At 34.8% G+C, this 20,934-nt stretch overlaps 1 protein-coding gene across 2 annotated transcripts in view; it reads left to right on the top strand.

Moving 5' to 3' along the window:
* Nucleotides 1-17,693, top strand: part of SYT1 (synaptotagmin 1) — a 597,051-nt gene extending 579,358 nt beyond the window's left edge. For both annotated transcript variants that reach the window (XM_063446974.1, XM_063446973.1), the window contains exons 12-13: nt 8,836-8,969; nt 13,524-17,693. In XM_063446974.1, coding sequence (XP_063303044.1) covers nt 8,836-8,969; nt 13,524-13,730 — 341 coding nt within the window. In that variant the 3' untranslated portion in view covers nt 13,731-17,693. The remainder of the gene's footprint in view (nt 1-8,835; nt 8,970-13,523) is intronic.
* Nucleotides 17,694-20,934: the final 3,241 nt, after the last annotated feature.

The following is a 20,934-nucleotide window of genomic DNA, read 5'->3' as shown; positions in this document are numbered from 1 at the left end:
CAGCTCAGAGGAAGTGCTCCCTCGCCAGCTGCCCGCCAGCGCCGCCCGACCGCCCAGCAGCCACTGGACCACCAGGGAGAAAGATGACCGCCCCCCCCCCAGCATTCCCAAAGGTAAGGAGGCTGGGGGGGTTAAAGTAAAAACAAAAAGTGTTAATGTGAGTGAGTGTGTGTGTCTGTTAGTGAGTGTGAGTGTGTGTGTGTGTGTGTCTGTTAGTGAGTGTGAGTGTGAGTGTGTGTCTGTTAGTGAGTGCGTGTGTGTCTGTTAGTGAGTGTGAGTGTGTGTCTGTTAGTGAGTGTGAGAGTGTGTGTGTCTGACTGTGTGTGTCTGTTAGTGTGTGTGTTTGCCTGTGAGTGTGTGTGTATGTTAGTGAGTGTGTGTGTCTGCTAGTTTGTGTCTGCTAGTGAGTGAGTGTGTGTCTGTTAGTGTGTGTGTTAGTGAGTGTGTTTGTCTGTTACTGAGTGTGAGTGTGTCTGTTAGTGTGTTTCTGTTAGCGAGTGTGTGTTTCTGTTAGCTAGTGTATGCGTATCTGTCAGTGAATGTGTGTGTGTGTATTTAGAATGCGGGGCGGGGTAAAGGTTGGGTGGGGGAGGCGCGCGGGGGGGCGCCTGAGTTTTGTCCTGCCTAGGGCAGCATAAAACCAGGATACACCACTGCTATAAATGTGTATTTTTAAGATCATCTTCAAGCTCTGGGACTAACCCTCCTGGCATTTACCTATACGTATGTATATATAAGTTCAGCATTTCAACCCTCAGAAATTAGGGGGGGGGGAATTCACACACAAAAAAAAGGCAAAATAACTTCAAAGCAACATTTGCTTGCGAATAGGGACTCTCAATGCAAATTTCATTCTGTTTTGCTATTACTGAAGCTTCTACATTTTCAGTTAAAAAATGTAATCAGAAAGAACATCTTCCATTTTTACCCATGCTTATATAAAACGAAAGGATGTGACTTCTTTGATTAAAATTGTTTCATCAAATCAAAGATTCATCATGTGTTGTAGTTTTTTTTTTCTTTTAGGCAACCGCTAATAACGTTTTGATTGGTAATTTATTTTCTTGTGTAATAGTTATAAATAGATGTGATTGTTTTAAATATTAAATGAAATTATTTTTTTGCAGGCTCCCACTTTAAAGAGACACTAGATTGTATTAATTCTTTTTTAATTCTTTTATAAAAGTTAAAGGTGTAATCCAAGCACCAAAACCACCACATCTTAATATGGGGGTTTGATTCGTAGAAATTATCTATTTTGTATATTATCATACCTGAAACATGGAAATGTTTTAATTTGGCCAAAAACACAGCAGCCTCTGGAGTCTTTTCATCTTTACTTCTTTTGACGTTTTACAGACTTTACCTTCATAATCATGCCAAACGTGGTTAATGCATCCCATAATCAATGTGCATTCAATCTAGAACTAGAACCTATGAAGAGGTTTCATTATGATACCAAATGTTTGGCTAACTATTGCTGAAAAGTAGTGATGCACATTGTTATTTATTATGTATGTTTTTCTGTGGGGGACTTACTTTTCAAGTGAACAGGCTTTGTATTATTTTTAACTTCTTCAATATGTGTTTCTATTTCAACTGCTTACTTCATCTTCTTCGTCCCCTTGATTTCCCCTTAATTTCAGAAAAAAATATATATCAAGGAATAGCTATATTTGCATCTGGAGTTTTAATTTGTGCGTATGTGTCTAGGAGTGTTTTTATTTGTCTTTGTGTGTCTGTTTTGGGTCTAATGCACTGTAAAGCTGTGCATTGGAGATAGATATAGCTTGCTTGATGTTTTTGTGTGTCGAAGTATGTTTCTGAATGTGTGTATGCGTGGGAGTAGGCATCAGTATGTGGATGAGGGTAGCCGATAATTTTGTAGGGTTCCCCGCAATTTCTTATTGCAGTCCTAATTATTAAACTGATATAAAATGGCCCAACTTCCAGTTTAGTCTATCGTCTTCAAGAATCAAGAGAAATCACTACAAAAACAGGTTTTTCTACTCTTTTTTCATGTAGAATATTATTCTACGGTAATAGTTATCTAAAATTCCCCAGTGTTATCCAACTTTGCTTTTCAGTTGATAGCATTCAACCTTAAATCCGATAGACTGACTTTGAAAAACTAATTATAGTAAATTTGTATACGTCCTATCATTGCGCTTAAATGATAATAACGGCCTTATTAAAATATATATTATACTGTGTCTTATCAGTCTGCGAAAGAATGAATCTAACTATAACCAGCAGGGTTTGCCATTTGCTGTTTATATAACTTTCTATTTTTATTCTGTTGATAAGCAGGGTGATTGTTCAGCTTTAGATAATTGTCTGATAGATTGCGCTAATTGTAAGTGAAATAGAGGCTTTAAAATTAGAACCTTCGCTTAATTACAGACCTGTTTGGCAATCGTGGTTAGAATGTTAACATGATTTTATTTTCATTCACTAAATTTATCAAAACGGCTCTATTTCTTTTCCAGAAAAATACAAGTTGTCTGTTTTTTCAGACATAGGGAAGAAGATGACTCCATTTTCTTAATTTAGACTTCGAGTAGTAATGAAAACAAACTTTATTAGAAAAAATGTTTTAATTTTCCATCTAAGCATCTGCTTACCTTTTTGGAGCACAAATACTAATCTGAACGGAACATTGTTGCAAAGTGCAAGGGAAATTGTCTAAATGTTTTTACTAGATATTTTCTTTCTCAACTAGACTATTGCAAGCTTATTTACCTATTCGCTTCCAGCAATCCTGCAGTTTAACAACGGCTTAATTAGGGATGAAAGAGCAAACCTTGGGAGTTGATTAAAGTAAGAACAAAGATTTAGCTGCATGAAGAGTATGAAAGCAGTAGGTACGTCTTGGCCCGCACTGCAACTAATTGGCATTATATGGCTTCTATGCCTTTCGGGACATCTCACAAAGACTTTCTATGGAAATATTTTATTTCAATGAAAAAAATGATTTAGGGATTCTACAATACTGCAGATGTGTAGAAGTATTTTGGTGAATGAAGTGCAATTGCTACACATTCTTTGCCTACACTTGTATATATTGGTGACTATAGAACAAAGGGTCATATTTGATAACTTCCAAAAATTAAAAAGCACTTTAATCACTTTTACAAGCTTGGTTACAGGTGGTGTGTAAAAGACTTTACGTTGTGCAATGTTTTATCAGGGCTGAAAATTTGAAGTGCTTATGTTACTAGCCTGGCCTTGAAAAGTTGCTCGCCCCTGCAAGCCATAGAGTACCCTTCAATGGTGAATTTCTACGCACTAGGGCTAAATTTTAACTCGACAGTGGGTACTGCTGAGTGGAAATTTTAATCTCTTGTTTTACATCACTGTTTTGTTCTACTATTCCTCGCAGTCGTAATGTTTGAAAATACACCAAGAATAAAAAAAGCTATAGTTGTACTGAGATTTGTGTAAAAAAAGCCATTTTAAGCAACTCCGCAAATAATATGATAGTGTTTTATTAACAATACAAATTGGATTATCCTTAGTGTTATAAATAGTAGGTAAGTTATAAATTAATTGTTAAACACATATCCCTATCCTTTTTAAAAGAGCAATAAAAATAAATAAAAGTGCTTGAGTATGTACAATGCTGTTTTTTCTGATACAACCAAATCAGTAAATGGACTGTGCATCGGAGGAAGATCGATCATGTCTCATCCCAAAATCAAAGTGGCATTGTTAAAAACAATAGCTGGTAAATCATTGCAGTTACAAAATAGAAAATCCACGAGGACAAAATAAAAGGTTATCACAGCACAGGCGCGCTTTCCTTGAGAATGTGTACCTTAAAGATGTATCCACTAAGCAGCAAATTCATGTAAAATACATAAAATACAAAAGCAAAGTAAACATCAACATTTGTATAGTTTACTCAATTAAATGTTATCACATTTTTGTGACTAAAAAGCAGATCACATTAAATGCGATAAGGCAGCAATGCAGAAAATCATAGGTTGGTTAGTTTTTTTCAGTTACCAAGTTATTACTTTTTTGTCTTTTTCTATTTATTTTTTGTAAATTCTGCTCAGCTATAACAGGCATCTACTTAACTCAATAATATGATAAAACATCAACAAAAAGGTTATGATATTGTTGTAGGACATCTTGCTCCAGGATAGTTTATCTTAGCATTCTAAGAAGTTATTGAAGTAATGCAATGGCATATCTTGTGTCTGATGCATTTCATCCTCCTGCTGGCTTTTTTAACCCCTTAAGGACACATGACGGAAATATTCCGTTATGATTCCCTTTTATTCCAGAAGTTGTGTCCTTAAGGGGTTAAGGACATAGATATTGTAGACAGCTGGGAGACCAGGATACATAGCTAAAGAATAAGTAAAATCAGAGAGTAACATCCTAAGACACACCATCTCAAAGGACCAAGGAAATAAAGTCAGAGAAAAGGAAAGAAAGAGGGGCCAGGAGATACACATTCGCTAAGACAATGGCATGAGTTACCATTCCATTAGACTCTCCACACCATTCAAGGCTATTCTTTCATTTTCAAACATTTAGTAGCAGTTACACGAACACAATAACAAAGAAAAAAAAAACATGGATGTGCTCACCTGTCTGAGACCGAAGCTGTGTTGGACATCAGGAAACCATATCTGAGATCAGTGTACAAGCCAGCCTATTACTTGAATATATATCAGATATAGAGAGCAAGATATATCAGATATAGAAAGCATAAAGACTCCAAGGATAAAAAGATACTCCTTTATTAGAAAAAATTTAAAATAATAATCGCGTAATGGACATAATATAGTATAGAAATAACTGAAGATATATATCAACAGAATTTCAAACAAACATCACCCTGGACATAATCCCACCCTTTACACGTTTTGTGCTAAACCAGTATTTATTTATACACACATCCCTACCTAACACATATTCATTCATGTGCTGTATTTGGCAGGTTTTCATTATTCCTTTATATTATTTATATTTTTATTGACATCAATAGATAATATAATATCTCAATTTAAGCTTTTCTTCGAGCTTCCATTTGTATCTGTTTCCATTTTTATCATTGTCAATATGATCAATTGATTTATTTATGTGTATTAGTCACCTCTACCTTTGTTGGGTATCTGCAGTAGTCTTTAAGTTACTTTTCATAATATTTTTTATGTACCTAGCACGTGTACATGCCACAAATTTTTGTTTATTCTAAATAGGTTTCGCTGTATGGTATTAGAACAAATGTTGCAATAGCTATATTTCATTAACTGGACCTGTTATACTGTACCTCTGCCCGAAGTGCCTTCTGTTTTGCAAGAATAACATAAAAGAAGGAGTTATTTTCCTCTCTCCCACTGTTTAAATGTACTCTCTGGCAATCTTCCATACTTTTTACGAACAGAAAACTGCGAGAGATATGCATATGTCTAATAAGTGGCACATTTGCCCGCCAGCAGCGTTCTTCATAGGCCGCATTGATACCTTGCTTTTTTATCTTGATAGAATGTTCTGTGAAAAAGAGATTTTAAAACAGCATATTGTATAATTTATTATACTTTCATCTTATTTATGCTCATGTAACACAGAGCTGAGCTGGAAAAAATACGCACTAAGTAGACACTTGTGTCCAATCAGTACAAGGCCAATAGCGGAGGACTTTCACAGCTGTGGCAAACTGCTTTGCTGGGATCACCTATGATGCTGTATGGTGCTAAATACGACCCTACAAGAAATTAATAATAATAAAAAACTAATAGTAGAAACGTTGTTAATTTACATATATAATCTTAGCATACAGGATAAAATTTACCAGGAAAAGTTAAAGGATCTTAACATGTATAGCTTGGAGGAAAGATGAGACGGGGGGATATGATAGAAACATTAAAATACATAAAGAGAATCAACACAGTAAAGGAGGAGACAATATTTCAAAGAAGAAAAACTACCACAACAAGAGGACATAGTCTTAAATTAGAGGGGCAAAGGTTTAAAAATAATATCAGGAAGTATTACTTTACTTAGAGGGTACTGGACGTATTAGCTATTAAGGGATAATATTTAGAAATTTATTGGGAATCACTTTGTTATTATCAATAATCAATATGGTTTTATGAAACATAGGTCATGTTAAACTAACCTAATTACATTCTACGAAGAAGTAAGTAGAAGTATAGATCGGAGTGGTGCAGTGGATGTGATCTACTTGGATTTTGCCAAGGCATTTGATACGATTCCTCACAACAGGTTAGTCTTCAAACTAAAATAAATTGGTCTAGATGAATATTCTTGTTCTTGGGTAGAACATTGGCTTAAGGATAGAGTACAACGAGTTGTCATTAATGGTAAATTTTCAAGCTGGACAAAAGTGATAAGTAGTGTCCCTCAGGGTTCTGTTTTGGGACCGCCTCTATTTAACATATTTATAAATGATATTGAAATAGGCATTGTAAGCCATGTTTTAGTGTTTGCAGATGACACAAATCTTTGTAAAGTGATAAAATGTAAGCAGGATATTGCTTTGCTGCAGAGGGATTTAGATAGATTTGGGAACTGGGCACTAAAATGGCAGAAGAAATTTAATGTAGAGAAATGCAAAGTTATGCACTTCAGGGTCAAGAATGCACAAGCAACTTAAACCCTAAATGGTAGGGAATTAGGGGTAACCACACACAAGAAGGATTTGGGAATTGTTATAGACAACAAATTAGGCAGCAATATGCAATGTCAATCTGCAGTTGCTAAGGCCAGTAAGGTTTTGTCATGTATGAATAGGGGCATAAATTCTCGGGATGAAAATATAATTTTGCCTATTTATAAGTCGCTTGTAAGACCACACTTTGAATATGCAGTGCAATTTTGGGCAACTATTCTAAAGAAGGATATCAGGTGGACCCATGGATGTCTTCTTCTCATTCACCCAGACTTTAGGATGAAGGCTGAGAAGATATGGATCCTCCAAAATATCCCAGAAAACAAGAGAAAGTGGCCACCTACTTTGTCTTCTCTTGACCCAACACTTAGAATAAATTAACAAATGGCATGTTACATATTTTTTATCTAATAGTTTCAGTGCCTAAACCAACATGATTGTCTATATCTTTATTTGTATATATTTTAAATTTACTACTTTATAAATATTGTTGCTATACTCAGAATATTCATGATATTGTAATATTGGTTTGTATATAATATACTGAATCATTATTATAAGTTTACCATTCATCTTTACTCATTTTATTCTTGACAGCAGAACATTATAATGTTTTGTAACAAATTCCAATACGAACTATATTTACGTTATTTGCATTACTAAGCTGCCAACTCTCCATTCTCTTGGCATTTTACGATGGTGGGGAAGCATCTGTAATTTTTTTGAATTATCCCAGGACAGCAATGTCTACTGGGATGTTTTTATACCAGGAAATTAATGCATTTCCTCTTACTGAACTAATTATCAAGATGGCAAGTATATGTACCATTGTACGGCATTTTTGAGTTTAAGGTGTTCAGACAAACACAAAATCCATCTATTACTATAGTCTTGAATCTTTTGCATCTTCTGTGTTAAATTTAAGCAAAGTGAAATGTATAGTTTGCCCTGCTCAAATATGTCTTAATCAACAAAGAAAGAATGTTGTTAATACTTTAAAGGCATCATTGAGGACTTGAAGGGCCCCCATTTCTTAAGGCATCTATAGAGAAAACATTGAGACTATGTTAAAAAAAATAATACATACCTTCAATTGCTAAATCTCCTGCAGTTTCACAGTCAGCAGCATTTAGACCCATCCCAGACTAGGAAGTGGTTTAGCTAACCAGGAATCTCATTCTCATTCTGGTCTATAATTTTTCTTATCCCAAAAATCTCTTGCAAAGGTTTAAGGAAATTAGTAAAACTGGTCAATAAGCTTATAGCAGTTATAAAGTGGCTGCTATCTGTTTATCTATATCTCAGTTCACAGATTTGTGAGCAGTGTTGTTTAGAATGTTCGACCAAGCAGTACATGCCCATGGCCCCTCCTTTGAAAAACATATGCTTTATTAAGTATAGAGTCTTTTTCAGAGTTTGAAAAAAAAAAAATCACCATGGTTTTGTGATTGTACAATGAGTTCAGATACATTAAAAGAATGTAGACAAGCTTGGTTATGCCTCCTAAGTTTTTAGTAAAAACATTTATATAACATAACTTAAAAAGTTTACTTTTACTTTTACTAAAAAACTTACTTCTGACATTGTGGGATTCCCTTCCTATTTGTCCAGATATCCATACATTTAGTCTTTACCTTAACCCCAATGTCCATTCAAGGCTGCCATGTTGGAAGAGGCAGGATTGACTTTTAGATAAGCATACATATCAATCTATACAATTGTACACCAAAGGTATATAGACTGTATAGAGTTATAAAATGATATACCAGAATGTATGTATACATGAAAGGTTCACTTGCAAGGTGCATTTTTAAACATATACTATAAAGTAACATCTAATGTCTCTACGTAGAACACATTGTTTATTATGACAATGTCTGTGTATGGTAAATTATCCATAACCTATGACATTTTAACTTTAGTTATATATTGTAGTGTATGTTTGTAAGGGGACAGGGCTTGGTTTTTGTTGTGTAATTTCTATATGTTAACTTCAACACAATTATAATACTGTTTTGTACACCTTCGGTATCGTAATCCTACAATACCTGCAGTTTTTTTGGAACTCTGTTTTTGTCGTGTTTCAAATTCACCTGCTGATTAAAAGGCAAATGATTCACACAGCAGCAAACTGTTAGTGCACTTATGACTAATTAAATTAAATGCAAATTTTTTTTTTTTTTTAGATCCTTATGTGAAAATTCATCTGATGCAAAACGGCAAAAGACTAAAGAAAAAGAAGACGACTATTAAAAAGAATACTCTCAATCCTTACTACAACGAGTCGTTCAGCTTTGAAGTACCATTCGAACAAATTCAGGTAATTAAAAACATTGGCTCAGAGAAAGTAAACCTCGTTCGGCTTCCTTAGATGATATAGTGTAATTATTGAGTGATATGATTTTTCTGAGGAGTCCTGCACATTTATTATATTGAGTTTATACATTGGAAAAGGAAAATATGAGATCAAAAGCTCAAAGGTTTTAGGGTTATTCAACTACCTGTTACTAATTAGGATGTCCTCTATCTCCCTCAATGTTGTAGATGCTCGTTCTTTTTTTGTACAGTCTGTTTCGTATGGGCCCCCAGAATGCATTATTACAGCCTGTTAAATCTCCAGGGAGCAAGTCATAGGTGACATTATGCAAGAGAACGGTAATGGTTCTATTAAAAGAAAAAAAATCCCAACTAACTGTAAAAAGCGCCCTAACAAAGGTTATGCGGATAAGAGTAAATTAGATTTTACCACTCTTTGGTGCATCACATTTGACAGTTAATTTTTCTTATCATAAGCTGCCTTGCAGAGAATAGAGGTGTGATGGGAATTCAGAGACTTTTAGAGACTTCAGAGCTATGTGCATTCATCCTGAATTATGTCCCTATTTGAGGACTTTTGAACCACCTCCCACCTCCTATCTACTTGGCATAATTTCTAAAGAATATGTTTTAATAATGACAACAGGGCACGGCTAATTTGCAGCTCTTCTTATCACTGGCTTTTAATCATTCCATTATGAGTTTATTTAAGTGTGTAGAAATCTGTAGGTGTCCCAATACGATGAATTTATAAACTCTTCTGTTTAATGAAATATTGGAATATTTCATTTCTCTATCACATAAGCAGAAAATCCCCACTTTTTTTATTGTGTTAGCACTCTGATGCACCATGTGTTTATTTATGGGGTTTTTTATCCTGCATGTCTCCTCTTGTCCTTATCAGCACTTGTATTCTACCTTGTCCTCAGCTACTGTATTTTAAGATACAGTAGCAGTCATTTCTCTCCATCAGAATGTACCGTAGGATTTTATTGAGTTAGACTCACATTAGCACAAACCTATGGAGGTTCAGAATTTAGAATATAGCTCAGTCCATTATGAGGAACACTTTATTTCACTTGTGACTGTATCTTCATGATGACAGCCCTGTATAAAAATCCCAACCCTCGAGTTAATGAGTTGAGGCTCTTAGGGTTACTCTAACCAAAAATAGTATAGAAAGAGAGAGAGAAAAAGTGGAAGAGGGGACGAGAAAGTGAGCAGAGAGAGAGAGAGAGAGAGAAAGAGAGATAAATAAAGAGAGAGAAAGACAGAGAAAAGGAGAGAACGAGACAGAAAAAAAATATAGAGAGTGAGAGAACAAAAGAGAGCAGAGAGAGAAAGGAAGAGAAAAGGAGTTAGAAAGATAGATAGAGAAAGAGCAAGCGGGGTAGCGATAGAAAGAGAGACATAGAAAGATAGAGAAAGAGAGAGAGAGAGAAAGAAGGAGAGAGAGAAAGAGAGAGAGAGGGAGAGAAATAGAAAGAGAGATATAATGAAAGAAATAGATAGAGGGAGTAAAAAAAGAGAGAAATAGAGAGAAAGAAAGAAAGACCCCCACTGGAGCTGTTCTCACTACTACCCGCTCCTCCTACAGTAACATCACTTTCCCTCACTGCAGGGGGACGGACATCCCAGAGGACTGTCCAAGGTGAGGCATTCTGTTGGCATTCCAGGCTGGCTGACACTAATGGCACAGCAATGTGTGAAGCATTTCTTAATGAAACACTGCACATACAGACTCCAGGCACCATGACCACTTTAAAATACTGACAAAAAAAAATGCATCAGTATTTCTTTTAGTATTTTGGGTATTTAGTTGTCTCCTTTTCAGTTTAAGTGCATTGCAAGAAAGGGCAAAACGTTCCTGGGTACATGAGAATTTTTTACCCATTTGTAGTAATCTGCTTCAATCAATTCTCCTGCTACTTTTATAAACAGCCGAGTGACTTCCGTGAAAGACACATGGTCAGTGGCTGCCAGGCTCTTAGCATGTGTATATATGTGTTAAAATGAAAGGTGAATTGGTGGCATTTTTAGAGAAGAGGAAGTGATGGAGCGATAAAATCAATGACCTTTTACCAAAATATACAGACTATAGCTTAGGGATGACTGAGTACAGGATTACTGTTAATGTCACACAAGATTTGCTTTTGTGAAAAGCAACAATCGCTCATAAGACTGCCATTTGTGTCAATTCATGCTTTAGACAGAATGCACATTTTGTGAGGTCTCGGCATGGCTCCCCCTCAAATCTATTCTCTGTGTGTGTTCTACCTTCACGAACAAAGCCATGTCGTTCACTAAAAGTTTATGAGGCATAATGAGCATTGCTAGCAAAGTATTTGTGTAGTGCTATCAGAACAATGCATTTATACTTAATACCATTAAGCAACATATGCCAGTGACCCGGCACCCTTCACTCGCTGTATTTCTAACGTTCAATTTACACTTCCAGATTTAACAATATCCATTTTGAACATATCTGGGCAGCAATCACAAGATGAGCATACTACTGGATGCTCTCAGTCAACAGTATTTGGGGATGCAGTGAAATTGTAACAAAGTTTATTTTTTATTTAATTGGCTTAATGTTTGGTAAATCCAAAGACCAAACAAAACAAAGCCTCCTATTAGAAGTTAGTGCGTTACTACAAAAGTGCTCTAGTTAAACAGTATTAAAGGAACCAGCAGCTCTATAAACTAGTGTGGAATACCCTCATCTCCATACACATAAATGCACACAAAAAATATTACCATCTACGCTATATTTTATTTTGGTATCATTTTAAATATATTTGACGCAAGGGTTCTTACAAAGATCAAGAGGGGTAAGCTACCCATTTTTCTTATAGCGTTCCACTTAGGGTATAGGTAATACTGTAATACTGAGACGAGTTAGGAATATTCTGGGAATTCATGGGGTTTACACCAGATCATAATAATTTTTTTTCATTAATAATTGAAATCGAGATTCACTAAATCAGCTGGAAATGTTCTAGTAGGCACAAATGTAAACTGGAATTGTCTTCTCCAATTCAAATCAGGGGTTAATGTGTGCACATCAGATTGGTAAAGAATCAATCTGTGAGTATTTGAGCAATCTCGGACAGTGATTTTCCTTTGACTTTTCAAAGTATTTGCTTTCAAAAAGCTACTTTATTGGATTTTCTGTAATTTGCAGAGATGGTTGTATGTGAAGATCCCCGGAGAACGAAAGGGCCTCCAAGTATGGCACCAACAGTAATGTCATGGCCAGAATTACATAGGTCATGCAGCTTCCCCATCAAACAATTAGGCTTATTGACTATGTCTGAGTGTTTTATTTAATACTTTAGTTGATTTAGTTTTATTTAATACGGCCTGTTTTCAGTTCTTTTTGCATTAAAGAACAGACGCATATTAAAGTACCTACTAAAGAAAAGTCTCTAATAAAAAAAGGATTATATTTTCATCTTTTTGAAATGTAAAAAGCATTTCAGCTATCATCATTTTATTTTTTAGTAAAAATAAAATAAATATTCCAAATACTCTGAAATGGTTGAGCACAAAGTTAAAGATTTAAAAGATTTGCTTGCTATTAACTTGATTTTGATATACCGTTTTTTAAAAACACATCTTGAGATGTTCTACTCTTCATGTTCGCCCACTCAGTTTCTAACTGACTTTAAAGTTCCACATGTCCTTTGATAACTCTAGTATTTGTTTTATTTTATTTTTTTCTATGTACCATTAGTGATTTTAGATGCTCACTAAAGACTACACCATTTTATCAATGTCGAGAGACCATGTCCTTTGATAACTCTAGTAGTTATTTTATTTTATTTTTTCTATGTACCATTAGTGATTTTAGATGCTCACTAAAGACTACACTATTTTATCAATGTCGAGAGACCATGTCCTTTGATAACTCTAGTATTTATTTTATTTTTTTTTTTCTATGTACCATTAGTGATTTTAGATGCTCACTAAAGACTATACTATTTTATCAATGTCGAGAGACCATGTCCTTTGATAACTCTAGTATTTATTTTTTTCTATGTACCATTAGTGATTTTAGATGCTCACTAAAGACCACACCATTTTATCAATGTCGAGAGACCATGTCCTTTGATAACTCTAGTATTTTTTTTTCTATGTACGTTAGTGATTTTAGATGCTCACTAAAGACCACACCATTTTATCAATGTCGCGAGACCATGTCCTTTGATAACTCTAGTATTTTTTTTCTATGTACATTAGTGATTTTAGATGCTCACTAAAGACTACACCATTTTATCAATGTCGAGAGACCATGTCCTTTGATAACTCTAGTATTTTTTTTATTTTTTTTTCTATGTACCATTAGTGTTTTTAAATGCTTACTAAAGACTACGCTATTTTATCAATGTCGAGAGACCATGTATTTTCTCGTCTAATATATCATATTCTCTGTGACTGTATTCTAATGAATCACTTGCTAATCTATGTAAAGTCCTTTGAATAATGCATATATATATAAAAACTGACGAATAAACAGATGTGATTTACTAAGTTTGTTTGTATTTTTCTTTTTCAGAAAGTGCAAGTTGTTGTGACTGTTTTGGACTATGACAAGATTGGCAAAAATGATGCTATTGGAAAAGTGTTTGTAGGCTACAACTGTACTGGAGCAGAGCTCCGGCATTGGTCGGATATGTTGGCAAACCCAAGGCGACCCATTGCACAGTGGCACACCTTAGCACCTGAGGAAGAAGTAGACGCAATGCTCGGAGTCAAGAAATAAGGAAGAACGTGTCTGCAGTTGCCCATATAGTGCTTTTTAGCCAGTTTATATGTAAATACCTCAGTAGTATGGGTCCTTTCATGTCTTTTCATGCATACCTAATCCAGGTCATTTGTACCTATTCATTTATTTGCACAAATTTAAATGTCCTTACTTCCCTATAAAAGAAAAACACATAATGTGCACCAGACAACTGCCCCCTTAATATTCTTTTAAGCAATATAATGTGTAGATAGAGCATGACTCAATTTATTATGATCACACAATCTTGTATATATACCAGTATGCCAACATTTATTTCCTGTCCTTGTATTTGTATGTTGTAAGCGTTTCTTAATATGTGCATTCTTAGCTGTTTTTAATAAGATGTTCTATTTTAAATTATGTAAATTAACTAAATATAGAAGAATTTAAAAATATATTACAGGTTAACTATTGTATCGTCCGCATTCCAGAAGAAATTCCAACTTATAAGGCACTAGTAAAGTTGTACTGATATCTTAAAGGACAACTTAAATCTGACCTTCACCTACCTACATTAGATTTTTAGAAAAATGATACATTTCACAATTCTAGTGAGAAACTTAGTTCACAATTGTAGACTTCTGTCAGGAGGCAACCTACATGGTGAAAAGAGCTGAGTGTCTGACCTCAAACACCCATGGTCACTAGTTGCCAAGTTCTTAGCATATGTATATAGGTGAGACGTGAAACCCTGCGTTCTTACAGTAGAGGGAATGATGGAGTGATGGGAGCATTGATCTTTAACCAATATATATATATATATATAAATATATATAGAATACAGCTAGCTTATGGGTGACCGAGTAAAGGGTTATTGTTAATGTCACATGAGATTTGCTTTTGTAAAAAGCAACAATTGTTCATAAGCCAACCATTTCTGTGAATTTAAGCTTTAGATAAAATGTACATTGTGCGTGGTGTCTGCATGATGATTCTGCATTGCATCTATACTCTGTGTGTATACATTGTACATTGAAGAACAAAGTTATCTTGTTCTCAAATAGGTTGTGAGGCATACTGAACATATTGTTAGTAAAGCATTTGTGTAGTACATCTACATTTTCATAGTTAACAAACAGTATTGTGACCCAATATATAAAGACGAAACTGATTTAGCCATAATTCTGAATGCACTTCAAGTAAGCCAAAACAGCTAGTGACCTTTTTTATATACTATTTGTATATTGAGTTTTAATTTGTCCTTTAAAAAAATGGTATAAAACAAAGAGTAAGTGCTAGCGAACAGGCGCACCCTCTTGTGTATACTAGTTGCTCATTTCAGGAGGAGTTTTTAAATGTTTTCAATGTTATTAAGTAGTAAATGGCACTATTATAAAGCTATTAGTCATTCCATAAGAGTCTTTAAAGACTGCTCTGTGCATCACTGTGACTGCCGTGTGTGCTTAGATGAATCTTAGTTCTCTCAGTGGATAGCAATCAAATTTATAGTGATATTGTACTGATACTGCCATCTCTTTCTACCGCACTGCAAATGGAGAGCATAGCACAAATAGGTTAGAATGGACCAATTTGAAACTGGGCGCTATGCCGGGACCTGGTTACATAGAATAGGTAGATTACACAGCGATTTAATAAGCACTGTGCAATATAATTCACAAACTCACCATCATTGTAGACTGCATAGATAGTCGTGTTAGTCCATTAATTTACAAGCCAAACTAGAGTATAGTAGTATGGAGTGAGATCTTTTTATATTGGACTAATAATCATTTTTAAAATATTGCATCTAGTCTGAAGAATATGTAAAGGGACATTGCAGAAGCTATATCAATTACATCTCATTAAAGTGGTTATGGTGCCTGAAATTCAGTGTGAAACCATTTTCATGCAATTTAAAAGTAGATAAGAGTCCATGGCCACCCACAGTCAGGGCCCCTACTGGAGGTATGGCTAAGGCAGAGGCTACACACTTCTTGCTAGCCATACCAATTCATATCAACAATGGGTACTTTGAATGGCTGGAAGTGGTCAGATTATACTTTCACCCAATCACAACTATCAGTTGCTGCTAATGTGAATGCTTACTCAGGAGGCCAAGCGGCACAGAGGCGATGGGCTGCTGGGGACTCTTGTTTAGCATTTGAACATTAAAAAAATGGCTAAACACTGAATGGAAGGATGGTGCTAGTAAACTCCAAACACTATAACTGCTATAATGAGATTAGACATTTAGCAAGAGCTTGTCTATAAATATGTATTGTTAGTACAATAAAAAAAAAACTGCAGACTTCAATACTCTTGTACTCTTGTTATTTTGGTACATCTATATATCATAAAGCATGGATTGACCATGTTAGACTACCAGTCAATTGCTGGACTACATTTAGACTACTACTACTATTAGAGTATAACTGAAGTAGTGGTTCATCAACAGCCAGAGCTGATCCAAGATTTCCTAACCCTGTTCTATCATATCATTTGATAAGTGACACCATAATAATTTATTAGTGAGAATTTTCAGTCCGTTGCACAGAACAGGAAAGAATTTCACAAATCTTTATAATTTTAAAGATATTTTGCTGAATTATAGCAAAAAAAAATACAAAAAACATCACAAAAAAATAAATAAACAGGGCATTATACCCTCAAGATATGTGTACTTTGAAATATTTTTTAAAGAATGGTTGTTACTAAAACAACTAAATTTTATCAGTAATATTAACATGTTCATATACTACTGCCAAGGTGAAAGTTATCTTTTTAGGGCTTTTATCGAAAAAAATACACTGGTAAAATATCCAATATAAATATTTTTGTGTCAATATTTATATGTTATGTTTGCAGCAATTAATTTGAAAAAAAAAATACTTTAATAATTCATGGACCACCTTGTTGAGGATGTTATCATTCCAAGCAGTAATAGCCTTAGTAACACCCCTGCTTTCTAAGACCCTGGGTTTAAAAAAAGGCACAACAAGGTAGAACAGGTCATAGACGTATATGCTGCATAATCTGAAATAAGAAGTTAATATGCTTTTAAAACAACTTAAAATGACCAAAACCCATCCTACTATTTCAGCAATTTTTCTAATTTGATTTTTATATATTTATATTTTTTTCCCTTTGTTTATATGTAGAGATGTCCCGAACAGTTCGCCGGGAACTGTTTGCCTGCGAACATAGCTTGTTCGCGAGCGAACATAGCTTGTTCTCGGTCACTGCGGCGGGCGAACATATGCGATGTTTGGTCTGCCCCCTATTCGTCATCATTGAGTAAACTTTGATCCTGTACCTCACAGTCAGCAGACACATTCCAGCCAATCAGCAGCAGACCCTCCCTCCCAGACCTTCCCACCTCCATGACGAATAGGGGGCGGACCGAACATCGCATATGTTCGCCCTCCTTGGCGACCACGAACAAGCTATGTTCGCTGGCGAACAGTTCCCGGCGAACTGTTCGGGACATCTCTATTTATATGTCTAATGGATATGCTCAAAATGCAGGTTCATATTGCCTGAGGAACATTGTTAAACATATTATCTTTTTCCCATACTGCCTAATCTTATTGCAAGACAGTGATATAAATCACCTACAGAACCTGCTATTTGACCAACGTATGGTTTTATCCATAGAAAAAGCCACATCTACCTTCTTGGACAAAGCTGTGTAAAGTCTTAGAATCTGATGCTGTAGAAATCCTAGTTGCCTTTGTGTACACTTACTGCCTGCTTGGGTGTTTCTATGTGTGAGTTTTTCTCTTGTATCTCGTAGAAATGTTCGGGTGTTTTATCTTGCCATATTGCTCGTGACCCGCGAGCTGACAAAAGTTTTGCTGTGTATACCTTCATTTTTGACAAAGTGGTTCCAATTTAATTTCACTTTGTGTAGTGAACCCCACAGTAGAGTTTTCTGATTGTTGTTAAAAAAAACTTCTTGACATATTCAACAAATATTCAATAAAAATATTTTATTTCCGGTTTGTGTCTCGGTGGTGCCTTTTCTGTTTCCCATGAGAAATAAAAAAATGTGTTAATAAAATATATATTATTATTAATAATGAATTATTAATCAGTTTTTATGCGTATTACAAATATAAACACTCCAGGGCATAAAAAAGGGTTTTAATCAAGTAGGAATCTAATTGTGGCTGAAGATAATTCAAATAGTTACATCTTGCAATTATGACCAATTATTAATTAAGCTCAACAAATTAGAGACCCATAGAACAAACAGAGGTTACAAACAAACAGAAATACAATTAACATTTTATTAAAAGAACAAGTTATGCATGCCCTTCTCTTGTTTGCCGTTTAAATGGACATCAAAACAGGTAAGATTTACTGATGATATACTGATGATCAATACAAATTGATGCTGACTGATGATCAATACAAATTGATGATTTTAAGTATATATTGTTAGATATGGTCTAATAGGCTTCCCATCACATATTTTCTTGGGGGGTTTATTTTTTCTTAGGATGTTTATAAGCATAAAAAAATAAATCTTACTAAATTATAATACAGTGCCCTCCACTTTCATTGGCACCCTTGGCAAATGTGTAAAAAATTGTCTTTATTGCTTAACATTTTGCTTAAAAAAAATACACAAACAAACATAAATATCTTATGGATATCAAACAATTGCAAACACAACACAGGTTTATTGAAAAATATATCTTTGTTTAATATATGTGTTGCACAATTATTGGCACCCCTATGAATTTATATGAGAAACATATATTTAAAGTATTTTCCCACTGATATTTTAATTTTTTTTAGTATACCAGGGTGACTAGGAACAACAAATTGTTTAACCATCACTTTCTGTTTCACAAGGATATAAATATAAGGTAATGAACAGGCAAAATTCCCTTAGCCATTCATCATAATAGGTAAGACCAGGAAATATAGCTGTGACGTGCGGCAACATGTTGTTGAGCTTCACAAAATGGTAAGTGGCTTTAAGACAATAGCAAAAGCATTGAAAATGCCCAATTTTATAATCAGGGCAATAATAAGGAAGTTTCAGTCAACTGGAAATGGTTTGAACCGATCTGGAAGAGGATGTGTGTCTATATTGACCCAATGCACTGCGAAGAGGATTGTTTGATTGGCCAAAATATCTCCAAGTATCAGACCTGCAGAAGTTAGTTGTCCTTGGGGCCAGAAATTCTCCAAAACTGCAAACTGACATCACCACAAGTTGTTTGGTAGTTTTTCAAGAAAAAAATAGCTACTCTCATCCAAAATCAAACTCCAGCATCTTCAGTTTACCAGACGCAAGTGGAACTTCAAACAGGATCGGATTCTATGATCAGAGGAAAAGGAAATCAAAATAGAGCTTTCTGGCTATAAACACCAGAGGAAGGTTTGGCTCACACAGAAAAGTAGCCATATGGAAAAGTTCCTTATGCCCATAGTTAAACATGGTGGTGGCTCTTTAATATCTTGGAGCTGTTTTTCTGCCAGAGGACCAGAACATTCCATTACGATGCATGGTATCATAGACTCTATCAAATATCAACAGATGGTAAATGAACACCTGACTGCTTCTGCCAGAAAGCTTAAAATGGGCCATGGTTGGATCGTTCAGCAAGATAATGATTCAATACATACATCAAAATCAACACAAAATTGTGTCTCCTGGCATAAGCCTAGAAAAAAATAACATTATTTGATATCCATTAGATCAAAGTATTTTTGTGTATTTTTTTAACATAAGTTCAAAAATGTAAACAATAAAGAAATTTTTTTCACAGCCTACTTTGCTCATATATACCAAGTGCCCCAATATTCGTGGAGGGCACTGTAAATAACTTAGACACTGTAAGGGGTCCAGTAGAGAATAATATAAATTAATTTAATTAATTAAGCATTAGTGAAGTAAGACTAATGAAAAGGAGGGGAAATTATTAAATAAATAGGAAACATTAAAAAGTCTAAATTAATATATAGGCAAGTAATAAGTAAGTAATGACTCCGGTCTACGTTCTCACATGTCTGTTTTATTATTATTATTTTATTATTATTTATAAAGTGCCAGAAAATTCCATAGCGCTGTACAGTGGATGCACTTATAGACACGTAATTTTAACCAGGCAAGTTGGACGCACAGGAACAGAGAGGTTGTGGACCTGGCTCAATGAGCTTACATGCTAGAGAGAGTGGGGTATAGTAACACAAAGCGTAAAAATAGGGGTATCAAAGTAGGTTGCTAGAAAAGTATTCCCTAAGGGCTTAGTAGGTTATATTTGACAGTTGCAGGAGAGGAGTCAGGGTACGGGGATGCAGAGCTGTTAACAGTTCTATGCATCTAAGGCCCCATATTTTAAGAAATGTGGTTATTGGGTCATGAATTTTCACCATGGAATTTTCAATGCTATGTATAAACCATATTGTAGCGTGTAAGTAACTAATATCTGTCAGGGACCCTTCCAATGTTTGACAATGTACATACAAGTCATAGAAGAAGATTCTAATTGCTAAGTTCATTGTATTTTAGCTGAACTTTAAATACTTGTTGTTCCTTGAAAAAGTGCTAAACATAGGTCCCCAGGTGCATGTCCACCCTCAGTATAGAGTGCACAATGCCAATACACCTCTCTGACTTATCTGTATCGTTTGTTGTAGAAGACAGGAGATGCAAATATGGGGATGATGGATTATTTGGCAGTTATGCTATGTGACTGAATTCCGTCACTGCCATAAAAATTTAACAATTATAAGGGTAAAATCTCTTTGTTGTTCACATAATGTAGTAGATGGAATTTATGTTTTTTTATGTGGTTACATAGTAATAAACACTTGGAATTATTCATCATTTAAAATGGAAACTGAACCGCAAATTGGACACTTTATCTAAAATTTTGCTGGAAGGGTCAAAACTCATTTTATGGAACATGTAGAAAGCTATTCAAGATTTAATTAGACTTCTTCTCCCCCATTATAGCACAATCTTATATATGTTATAACATATGTTAAATCATGTATTCCAGTTCCATACATCCCAAATATAATCAACATGTGAACTAATAGGGCTACAAACATTTTATTGAATTTCTGTTGGTAGAGTTGCAACTGCATTCATCACTCACAATGAGTTTATTATGTCATACCAGTTTTTACCATTTCTCAAGACAGTCATTCCTTAGTTCCTTCGAATGTATTTGCTTACATTTGTTTACTGCTTCCTTATGGTGAAACCCTTATTCTATAA

The sequence above is a fragment of the Pelobates fuscus genome, chromosome 3 (assembly GCF_036172605.1).
Source record: "Pelobates fuscus isolate aPelFus1 chromosome 3, aPelFus1.pri, whole genome shotgun sequence".
Classification (NCBI taxonomy): domain Eukaryota; kingdom Metazoa; phylum Chordata; class Amphibia; order Anura; family Pelobatidae; genus Pelobates; species Pelobates fuscus.
This window is presented reverse-complemented; position numbering and strand designations above follow the sequence as displayed.